Source organism: Haliotis rubra, unplaced genomic scaffold (genome assembly GCF_003918875.1).
Source record: "Haliotis rubra isolate DU_JTF1 unplaced genomic scaffold, ASM391887v1 Scf107, whole genome shotgun sequence".
Lineage (NCBI taxonomy): Eukaryota > Metazoa > Mollusca > Gastropoda > Lepetellida > Haliotidae > Haliotis > Haliotis rubra.
Genome location: NW_025764970.1, coordinates 1,552,417 through 1,564,811, shown reverse-complemented (window position 1 = coordinate 1,564,811; position 12,395 = coordinate 1,552,417). Strand labels below are relative to the sequence as shown.

At 39.6% G+C, this 12,395-nt stretch overlaps 1 protein-coding gene across 1 annotated transcript in view; it reads right to left on the bottom strand.

Moving 5' to 3' along the window:
* The window catches only part of LOC124279769 (unconventional myosin-IXAa-like), a 160,836-nt gene that overhangs the window by 127,403 nt on the left and 21,038 nt on the right, over window positions 1–12,395 (bottom strand). The window contains 1 exon segment of the mRNA XM_046715653.1: window positions 2,253–2,347. Coding sequence (XP_046571609.1) covers window positions 2,253–2,347 — 95 coding nt within the window.

Below are 12,395 nucleotides of genomic sequence, written 5' to 3'. Positions count from 1 at the left end.
TTGCTCCCTATTGAGAATTCAAACACATCGCCCTCCCTACCGACATTACTACACATGATACTTCCCCGGTACATCATGCCTGTCTTACTGCATATGTAAATGAGAATTGGTTATGTAGAAAATCTGTGACTTGACGATTACATGGAATCGTAGCCTAATTGTATCAATCACTGGCTCATACTCCATGGCATGAACATTGCTGAGTGCGACCTGTGAACATCCGGGTTAGAATTGGTCCTCAGCAACCCATGCTTGTCGTAACAGGTGGCAAACAGTCCAGACTCGATTGTTTACAGACCACCACCATATAGCTTGAATATTGCTGAGTGCGGCGTAAAACTAAACTCACTCACTCACTCCTTGCTGAGTGCACCACACAACGTGACTCCCTGCCAGCAGTGCTCTCTCCACCTCCCACTACTACAACCACAACTCAAGGCACATTGCACCATGCATCCCAGTAGTGAGTCAGTCACTCTAAGGCTTGGTGACAGGAAGCCAAAGGCTGGCTGTGTGTCCACCTCGGTAACTATCACATCTACAAATCCTGTTATCGACACCGTCAAAACTTCACAAATATTTCCTCCTTTCTTTGAGGCAGATGCAGCACAAGCTATACAAGATAGTGATCAATGTCTTACAGCAATTGAAAGTTGTGCTTAGCTGCTGAAGGGAGATATTCAATATGAATGAATGAATATCATCTTTTCTTGTCATTATTCTGTTTCATATATCTATCTATATTGGAGCGGTCTTCATATAAGTTCTTTTGAGCTTGTTGACCAATCCAGTTCATGAAAATTTTGTCTTTGCTTTTTCATGAAATAAATATGTTTAAACCATATGAATGTTCCATGAATACAATACTTTAAGGGAAACATGCAATTATAAAATTTAAAAATTACAACTCCCCAAATGATTCTTCTTCATGAGAACAACTCAGAAACTAGAACCAAATCATTACTGATTGAACAAAGAAAATTGTGAATAAAGTGTACATGAAGTATAACGCAGAATAAAAATATTGAACATATTTACTGACAGGACTTCCTAATACGAATATAACTTTTTGAAAAATAAAATAATCATTTTACTCTTAACACTTCAAAATGTAATAATAAAATCCTTTCTCTGAAATAACTGCTTTGCTGCTGCTTCTTACAGCTTTCTGCCATTATGAATTCTCCATCCAACTCAATAGAGTCAATTCAAACTAGGTGTTATTCGTTTCTCTACAAAATCATAACACATGCCTTCATATCTGTCTTTTTCAAATCAAATCAATCAATCAAATTAGATATTTGTATAGCGCTACATATCCAGAGTTTGCTCATGTGCGCTTAGTCGAATGCCCCTTTGAAGAGGATGGTTTTGAGACAAGATCGGAAACTGTTGATATTTTCCAATTTTCTGACATTTTCAGGTAATCCATTCCAGGTAATCCATTCCTTTTTAACATAGCTATGTTGACAAGGTCATGGGTAAATATTTCACCTAACTCAATCTACCCACCAATATCAAACAAAAGCAGGGGACCCAAACACATCCTCCCTGTTACATCTCTCCCCATGCCATGCTTTCACTAATCTAATAATCTGATGCATTGCCAGAACCTGCATGGTGTAATCTCATTACTGGAGATTACAGGATGAATGGGCCAGGGTGATGGCGATGGAGGTTCTCCATAGGCAGCTCTCATACCTGGCTCTCATATTAGTCTGGCTACACTAGCCTGGTTGGGATGAGGCTACAGCAAGCCATACATGATCTTCATCAAAGATCACATCTTGGATAGTAGAGCTGACTGCTCCTCCATCTTGGGAGTCTGCTGACCTCTTAGGCTTTATGTAACTAGGGTCTAAGATTCAAGACAGCAGGGATATTTTAGGTTTGTGTTAATGTGCGGGAGAGTTTGATTTAACACCACCTTGAACAGTATTTCAACTTCATGTTGGAGGAATGTCAAATGTGTTGCAGGCCTTAGACGCTAACCACTCTGGACACACACTATTAGGAGCATAGTGCTCACACATAAAAACAGAATCAGGCCAACTGTGGGATTCAAACCCATCATTTAACCCAGGAATGATAAGCATACACCAGCTGCCCAACACACATCAGACCAAGGACTTGAACCCAATACTATGAGTCTGACACAGCTAAATCCTCAGACCACTGAGCCACATAAGCTTAAAATATCAACAGGTTGTATCAACAGGAGTTTTTTTAGCCTATATTTCATAAACACTCACCCATGGACCATTCCATTTTCCTTGTAGTTGACTTGAATGAACTTCCCAAATCTACTTGAATTGTTGTTGTGGACTGTTTTCGCATTTCCAAATGCCTGAAACATCAAACAAAATATATAATTCAATGCCGTCTCCTCAATTTGTCTGTTTTCGTGACAAGCCAAGACCATATGACTAATGCCCTGTAATGACACAGGGGACTTTGCATCCCTACTTACCGCTATGCGTACATATCAAACAGTTATTCAAAGGCTTATTGATGAAACTATTTTCCATACAACTCTGAATATAACGAAGCAATGACAGCGCAAATATTTATTGACCATATGTGATTCATCTCACAGTTCACTGACATTAAAGCAAATAACAAAACGCTTGATCACAACATACAAACATCAAGAGTAGAGAATAATAACTCATATGCAACTGATCGACTACACCAGATCACACCCAAATAACGTTAAGACTCTGTTCCTGGCTAAACAGTCAAATTGTTATGATGCTAAAAATATCCTCATAGAACACTAAAACAGACAATAGCACAATCTTGCATTTCTGGTATGCATTCATTGAAGTCTGAAATGATCCTCGCCATCTTTGATGATACAAGTCCAACCAAGTCACCAAGCATGACAACCCGATCCATTAAGTCACTCCGTATTACCAGCAGAGGATGTTGTGGAACAATTTGAACATGGTATCCCCACAAAGTTTTCTGTTATTAGTGTTAATGATTACAACAGCTTAGTTCAGATTTAGCTGGAGCTTTGGGGAGCAGGGTCTCAAGTCATTCCTCTCACAGACATAAATGTGTAATGACAACTAGTTCCTTCAAGAGCTGTGATGATCTTTAAGAACTGCTATACCAAGTGTAGATGCTTATTTTCTGAATATATACAATTTTGATAGTAACAAATAGACACATCTAAATTGAAAAGGAACCCCAGTGAGTTGGGAGATTCAGGCTGAACCTGGGGAAATCTAGACTTGCTTCATTTAGGGGTTTAGCATTGCAGGGAGGGCTAGGCAGTAGGGAAAATAATGTGGTTCAGTGACTGTAAGACAGATTGTACCAAGTGTAGCTTATGAAACATTAATACATCAATGAATGATGTTTTCTTCAGGGGTAGTATAGCCCATGATAAATGTATGAGTTGCTGAATGGTTAATCATTTAAATATATTGTCCATTACCAATTGTGGTGGGTCTTCACATACACTGTCTATAAGTTTCCTTATTCACAAAAACTCAATTTGCAGAATGCTAATATTTTTCAAAGCATGATATTCATATTCTATCAACATTTCCACATTTCCTTATGAAAACAGTTTCAGGAAACACTGTATCAATGCAACCATATTTGGACATCAAAAGTGCTCAGGCTTTGTAGCCAACTGTTTGCGGAGACCACCTGTTAAGCCACGCTTTAACCTGTGTTCTTGTGAGTCAAACTAGCATGGTCTTTCCACTACATTACAAATCATGCTTAAAAACGTAGGTCTACTGAAGGAACTGGAGTTGTCCATCAAGCAGTCAAATCGTTCTCTGTCACCACAATCCGTCCGTTACCACAGGTGGTCGGTCCCCTGTTTGAGTACTTGTCCAGTACAGTTGGATGTCCAACATCCACTAACGCAAAACCCACCTGACAACATTACAGGAGACGTATTGTAGCGACCTTACACTGAATCCCTATAGGGTTGTTGTATTTCAACCTGTCCAATCACACATGTAACATATGCTGATATCATGTAACAAATTATAACAGATTACTTCATCTTTCAAATACTGTAACCATGACAACTGGAAAATGCATTAAACATGTATCGAGCTGCAGTGTTTCAAATGAACGGACTTCCTGGGCCCAGTATCATAGAAGCAATCTTTAAGTGACACCTTGACTTTCCTGCATAAACTAAAACATTCCTACATGTGTGATGATCAACCTTAGGAGATATATGAGTGAGTTTACTTTTATGCCATGTTTAGCAATATTCCAGCAATATCACGGCAGGGGACACCAGAAATGGGCTTCACACATTGTACCAATGTGGGGAATCGAACCTGGGTCTTCGACATGATGAGCGAAGGCCTTAACCACTGGGCTACCCCACCGCCCCTATGAGATATATAAAATAAAGATAAGTGTACATGTAACTAGGACTAAACCCCTTTATCTTTTACCAGTAATGTTTCTATTTTATGTGTAATTCTATGTTATTGTCCATTGGTACTGCTCCTCGATCTCCTCACAAAGAGAATAGACAGCTACTTGTGCCTATGGTTCTGTAACTGCAGCAAGTTAAAAACCACATGTCATAATACCTGTTAACATAAGGAAATTTGCTTTCATTTTAATTTTCTTTTCTGGTGCACACTGGCACTGCTCCTTGAACAGGTCTTCGCTGGAAACCACAAGAGGAGAAAATAGCATGGGAACAATCCCTGCAGAACAGATCAATCTTTGAGAGATGGGAGAACTCAACAACTGAGACAGAAGTACTGGCTTCAAAGACAACTTTCTATTGGGAAGAAGCAGAAACCATAAAGACAGAGTTCCCCTAAGATGGGCGTCTCATCAAATTATCACTCCGCCTCCGCTCCTCATTTCCAGATTCTATGGCCACCAGCACAGGAGAAACTAAAGATTCCATGACGCAAATTGTATGTTTAGTTGGAGAAACAATGTGCCCACAGCAAGGATCAACTGATTGCAAGGTTGACTGTACTCTCACCGGGTCAAAGGCAGGTCATTCTACAGAACAGATGCCTTATATCATTTAAAACACAAAATATCATGAAACAAACACTTCACATACAGCCAAGTGAGCATTATTCAGGGGCCTCTTCTTGCCATCTTAATTCAAAAGTTTAAGTCACATGGTGAAAGCTGTAAAATTAATATTCCAAATGAGTGTGTTCAATGACTAAAATGGTTGAAATAATAAACATAAATATATTGATTACTTCCAAAATATATCATAAGTCAAATCCAACTAGTCCTTAGTTCACTTCAGACTTGAAATTTATGCAATATATCTAGCTTTGGGGGGAAACTACCTTCTTCGTGCAGATTTTCTTGAGTCTCTGAGTAATACACTTGTGGACTTGTCTAGCCATTCACTGGCCTAATGAGTGAGTATGGTTTTACGCCGCTTTTAACAATATTCCAGAAATGGGCTTCACACATTGTACCCATGAGGATAATTGAACCCAGCACGATGAGTGGACACCTTCACCATTGGGCTACACCACCGCCCCATGACCTAATGAAGATCCAGGCTACAGACATCCTTCCCAGACACAAACCCTTCCCTAACCAGGTACAAGGTCCTTCCCTTTGGTGGTGACACAGGCCACGACTTGCACAGCCAGGGAGCTGACACATAAATCACTGGTCACAGCTCACTGACCTTCCCTCCCATCACCTAAATACCTAACCATTAAATCACTGGTCACGCTTGAATTATAATGTAGAGCTGGATGCCTCCACTGTGTGGACAATTACTCACAGATTAGCTTACAGTGAATGTTTTCACCTGGTCACACCTCCGTCATCAAGGTATATATTACTTCTGCCTTTTCAGGATAGGACTTCCTTGTTGATCTACAATTGGCAATATTTACAGAGAGCTTGACCTGCCAGTACAGTTGCAGAGATAAGTCCATGAAATGCACCAGCTTCCAGTCAATTCTGTATCTGTATGTCCTTCCGTGCTAAACAAAACTAAACAGATCACTCACTAAACTTTCCATGAGGAAAACAGAGAATTTGGAATAACCTGATTACACCATCAGTACAGTGCTGAACTGAATATTCACCTAGTGAAGTGTAAACAGAGTATGAGTAAATGATACAGAACATGCTAATGGCACAGTTCATATGGCCCAAAATAGAAATGTTTCACAGTAAAACTCTCATATCAGGATCCTTGTGTCGAAGGGAAATTTATTCTGAAATTGTGAACCAATCTCATGGGTTATGGCTAGTGGTGGTCTGATTAATTGAAATAATCGAAGATTGGTCGCAGTAACTAAACGACCAAGCAAACGATCATGTTTTCTCATAATCAAACACCAACAATTCTGGAACACTTGTTTTCATCAACAATATTTTTCACAAGGTTGTTTTTGTCTGTTACATTTCATAAGCACTACAAGCTCGTTCCAAGTCATGGTTGAATTTATCTTTAAGACACCAAGAAATTTATGTTCCTAACATACGAGCCATCCTTTAAAGATGTGAAATTTTGCACAAAAAAACAAAAATAAGTACATGTTTTCCTTATTTTTTTGTGCATTAACAAATTTCATAAATGACGCTAACCAATTATTTTCGATGATCAGTAGTAATGAACTAATCAGCAATTATGAGATTGTAACCAATTCCCAACACTTGTGGCAACCACCATCACATATCAACATTAGGTTGGTGGTAGGGTGTTGGTGGGAGAGGTAATCATATATCAACAGTCTTCCTCAAGGTTATTTTTGATTTTCAATTCATATACTCCTTTCATTAGGCTATTACATTTCCATATGTTCTGGCATTCTTGTTTTCGAGTTCATCACAACAAATATAATATATGAACATTCCTAAATGGTTTGTTAACATAAGCATGTACTGTGTCTGGTACCAGGTTCAAGGACTTTAAGTCATAAAATTACTGACAAGACTATGGTATGTATGGCAAACAGTGGGAGGTCGACAGTCTGGGGATAAGAACATTATGTAGAAGAATACCAGGAGATCATGTTTCCACATGTACCAAATGGCATCAACAACATTTGCCAAATTGTTTAAGCAGAACAGTTTCAGAAGATTACTTCTACCAGCTCAGTCTACATTTGTGACACATACATAATGCAGTTCTTGCCTCCAGTCGCATGCCGGAAGCCCGAGTCCCGTAAAACACTGTTTTGTCTTTTAAGCTCAGCTTGTCAGAAGTAGATCATATCCAACTAGTCCACAACTAATTTTGAACTAGTGGTTATGACAAAGACCAATCATGTCATTTGGGAATATAACAAAGGGTCCAGATTGTTACTTATCTCAGACTAATTATGACCATGTCTATCCATGCTAGTAATTGCCCTCATAATAGCACTAAAACCTTTCAAAAAGACAAATTCTGGCTGTTAAAGGCAAACGTTTTGCACAGACTCCTTATGTAGGCTAAAACTACCAACTGACAAGCAAATGGTCTTGTTGGATCTGGCCTCACCTGAACTTACCAAGAAATAGTAAGTTACAGTTAGTCAACTTGTTGCAGTGCAAGAGGGAAGCTGTCTGATCGAAGACCTTGTCTGAGCCATTGGTGGTAAGTTGGCAATATCTGATAACATATGATACACCCTGCATCAAGGCCACCTTCCCCTTGTGACACCAGACACTGATAGCTGTATCTGATAACATATGATACACCCTGCATCAAGGCCACCTTCTCACTGTGACGCCAGACACTGATAGCTGTATCTGATAACATATGATACACCCTGCATCAAGGCCACCTTCTCACTGTGACGCCAGACACTGATAGCTGTATCTGATAACATATGATACACCCTGCATCAAGGCCACCTTCTCACTGTGATGCCAGACACTGATAGCTGTATCTGATAACATATGATACACCCTGCATCAAGGCCACCTTCCCCTTGTGACACCAGACACTGATAGCTGTATCTGATAACATATGATACACCCTGCATCAAGGCCACCTTCTCCCTGTGACACCAGACACTGATAGCTGTATCTGATAACATATGATACACCCTGCATCAAGGCCACCTTCCCTCACGACACCAGACACCTTCTGATAACATATGATACACCTGTGACGCTGACACCAGACACTGATAGCTGTATCTGATAACATATGATACACCATGCATCAAGGCCACCTTCCTCACTGTGCGCCAGACACTGATAGCACCTGCATCAAGGCCACCTTGACACCAGACACTGATAGCTGTATCTGATAACATATGATACACCCTGCATCAAGGCCACCTTCTCACTGTGGCTCACTGTGACACCAGACACTGATAGCTGTATCTGATAACATATGATACCCTGCATCAAGGCCACCTTCTCCTGTGACACCAGACACTGATAGCTGTATCTGATAACCTTGATACACCTGTGACACCAGACACTGATAGCTGTATCTGATAACATATGATACACCCTGCATCAAGGCCACCTTCCCCTGTGACACCAGACACTGATAGCTGTATCTGATAACATATGATACACCCTGCATCAAGGCCACCTTCCCCTGTGACACCAGACACTGATAGCTGTATCTGATAACATATGATACACCATGCATCTGCCATCCCCTGTGCTACCAGACACTGATAAGCTGTATCTGATAACATATGATACACAGCTGTATAGCTGTATCTGATAACATATGATACACATGCATGCCATGGCTGATGGCTGTATCACACTGTGCCACCAGACACTGATAGCTGTATTAGCTGTATCTGATAACATATGATACACCCTGCATCAAGGCCACCTTCCCCCTGAACCAGACACTGATAGCTGCATCTGATAACATATGATACACCCTGCATCAAGGCCACCTTCCCCTTGTGACACCAGACACTGATAGCTGTATCTGATAACATATGATACACCCTGCATCAAGGCCACCTTCCCCTGTGACACCAGACACTGATAGCTGTATCTGATAACATATGATACACCCTGCATCACTACCACCTTCCCCTTGCGACACCAGACACTGATAGCTGTATCTGATAACATATGATACACCCTGCATCAAGGCCACCTTCCCCTGAACCAGACACTGATAGCTGTATCTGATAACATATGATACACCATGCATCAAGGTCAGTGGAAATGTAGCAGGAACTGTTGAACCATATCAACAGACGGTCAGATATTCAACCACAATGTTTTAATTCCTTGTGAGCTGACCCAGTTGAATCGCGTCTGGACTGACTGACTGACTGAGTTTGGTTTTACGTCGCTTTTAGCAATATTCCAGCAACATCACGCGGTGGGGACACCAGAAATGGGCTTCACACATTGTGCCCTGGGGACCCAGTGACAACGCTTTAACCATTAGGCTACCCCACCGCCCCTGAATCGCGTCTGGAACTGCAAGGTGACATATGTATTGGATAGAATGTACCTCCATCAACCCATGCTTGTCATAAGAGGTGACTAATGGAATTGGACAACCAACTAACTTGGTTGATACATGTCATCGTATACAGGTTGAGATCAATGCTTGTAATGTCAATCATGGGATTGCCAGATCCAGACACAGTTTTCTACAGATTGCCAACAAACGGCTGGATTATACAGAGTATGGGGTTTAACAGTAAACAAACAATTCATTGAAAAGGTTTCAGGAACAAAAAAAACATCCTTATTCCCAACCCAGTAGATATCTTGCTTGTGAAGGAGTTTGGAAATATGGAATTCAACTATTCAGCATAAGATGCAGGATACAAAGCTAATAATACAGTATTGAAATACATCAGCAACAAATAAGACTGAAGCCAAGGTCGTGTAACCTGTCATATAATTCAGAACCATATTTTACTGCATACATTTCTCGAATACACATCTACACCTAAATGTGCCTGAATCTGCACAGGTCTAGACAGCCTATTTGGTGTTGTGTGTGGATGCAAGAAGCTGTCATCCATTAATGAGCGTAAGCAGGTATTTCTGGATTATCAAATTTGTGGAAGCAGACAAGCCTAGTGTTGTACTGATAGTCTAGTGTTGTACTGATAGCTTAGTGTTGTACTGATAGTCTAGTGTTGTACTGATAGCCTAGTGTTGTACTGATAGTCTAGTGTTGTACTGATAGCCTAGTGTTGTACTGATAGTCTAAGTTATTTCAGCAGTTACAACTAAGGAGACAAAACCATCATAAACATTGAAGTCTTCAGAACAGTTTTCTTTAGGTCAATACCAAAGATTAATATTATTAAGACTATGAAAAATATTTGCACAAAAAGTATATCAGTTTGAAATATTGAAATTACAATTACAGCCACGTTCATGTCCATGTTCAATATCCTCAATCAAAAGGCCATCATCATCATGTTGGTTACACACTGTCTATGTGTGGTCGACCTCTTGAACTGATTCCACTTACTTCCACCTGGATCCAATTACTGCAGACTTCCATACAGTCAACTTTAATTGGCCATACATGGCCATTGTATTAAGCACAATCGATGGCTGGTTTCATACACAAACTTCAGTAATGAGCATGTCAAGTTTAATACATTGAAAACCACTGCCAGTGTTTGTCAAACACACTGGTCTGAAGGGCTGGCTATCGATACAGATCATAGAGAACAATAAATTGACTGTGTTAGTTAAATAGCGATCAGTTATAGACAAGTATCAAAGATGTAACTTTGAGCAAAATTGCCCCAAAAATCAGAAAGAAATCAATACATTTCACTATACTGGTGAGTGGTGATGTATTTATGTATGGAGCATTCTGAACATTATAGCCCATGAATAAAGACATAAGTTTGTGCATTAAAACATCACTTCATCACAATAGTTTATGTACAATTTCATCAATAATTCTCCCCATCAACATCATTTCTGATTGGTGATCTCTCTAGACGGCCCTACTGGTCTTGAGGACCAGCTAATTCAAATAACTAAACTAAATAGTTCAAGTGGTCAAGTGTTTCAATTCATTGTTTTTATGAGTGTTACACACACTATCTAGGAAATGGTGAAATCTGACCTGTTGTTAACAGATATACCTACGACATTAACCACCATTACTTGTCTCGTATTATTCCCTTTTGGGTTACCGAGGTTGTAGGATTAGAATGAAGTACACGACCTAAACACACTCTTTGATTATCATTGTTCAGTGGAGACCAGGGGAGATCCAACAGGACAAGTAGACTGTTCAATGTGCTTGTCCCTCAAACCACAGAGAAATGATGACTGACACTTTGGTTGTTCTGAGCAAATCACTTTTATCTAGATTGTAATTGGTCAACTGGCTCTTAATGACTAGGTTGGCTGTGAAGATAAAGTGAGAAAATGTACCTTCTGGAGCTTTAAAAGTTTCAAACAATTTTGTTTGTTTCAAAAATCACTTTAAAAATCTTATTATATGTTATTGTTTCTTTTTGACACAAGAAACAAGTTCAAATAAATAAGGTAAGTAGTTTTCATAAAACAATAATGACAATTATAATTCATTTTATGACTCAAAACCACACCTCTTAACACTTGTCGTAGACTACACAAGTCACTAAGATGTGTACAAGCGGATCAACAGCTCAGTCCTCAACTCAACCCTCGAACAAAAGTTCCACTACTCAAGTTGGATTAGGAATATTTCCAGTTTCAACAAGTTACGAAAACCTGTAGTATGAAGAGGATAAATCTTGAGCAGAATCACATGAAACACAAATCTCGACAGGTGACGATGACCTCTCATACCCATTAAGCGATAAACAAACATGACTTGTATTGGCTGAGATATTCAGTTGACACTGATAAAACAGGGGCCCACATGGGAATGGATACAAGGTACCTGGGTTTGTGTACATTACATCACAATTCCATATGAAACTGTAATTTTTTTCTCTTTTAATCATCAGAAAAACAGCAAGCTTTGAAATGATGTGTTTGTCAGAGAGAAGTAAGAATCATGAAGGACAAGTGGCATGTCCTTGTTGCCTGCCACTTTCACATTAGTTGAGTGAGTGAGTGAGTGAACATTGCTTTAAGCTGACATCAGCAATACCCCCACATTTTGCTCTGATCAGTTGGGTGGCAATCTATTGAAGATCACTGTCTGATCAGTTGGGTGGCAATCTATTGAAGATCACTGTCTGATCAGTTGGGTGGCAATCTATTGAAGATCACTGTCTGATCAGTTGGGTGGCAATCTATTGAAGATCACTGTTGCAAACAAGTGTTATTCACCATTTATTATAGTTTGTGTCGTATGTAAAAATAGTCTTTCAAAGAATTTTGTTTGGGAAATAGCTTTAACCAGTCATCTGTTAATAAGTACAATAAAAATTCAGAAGGCCCTTACATATTGGTAATCATGTGCTCTAAATCTCTTCCTAATCACAGTATACTGACTTAACAGATGT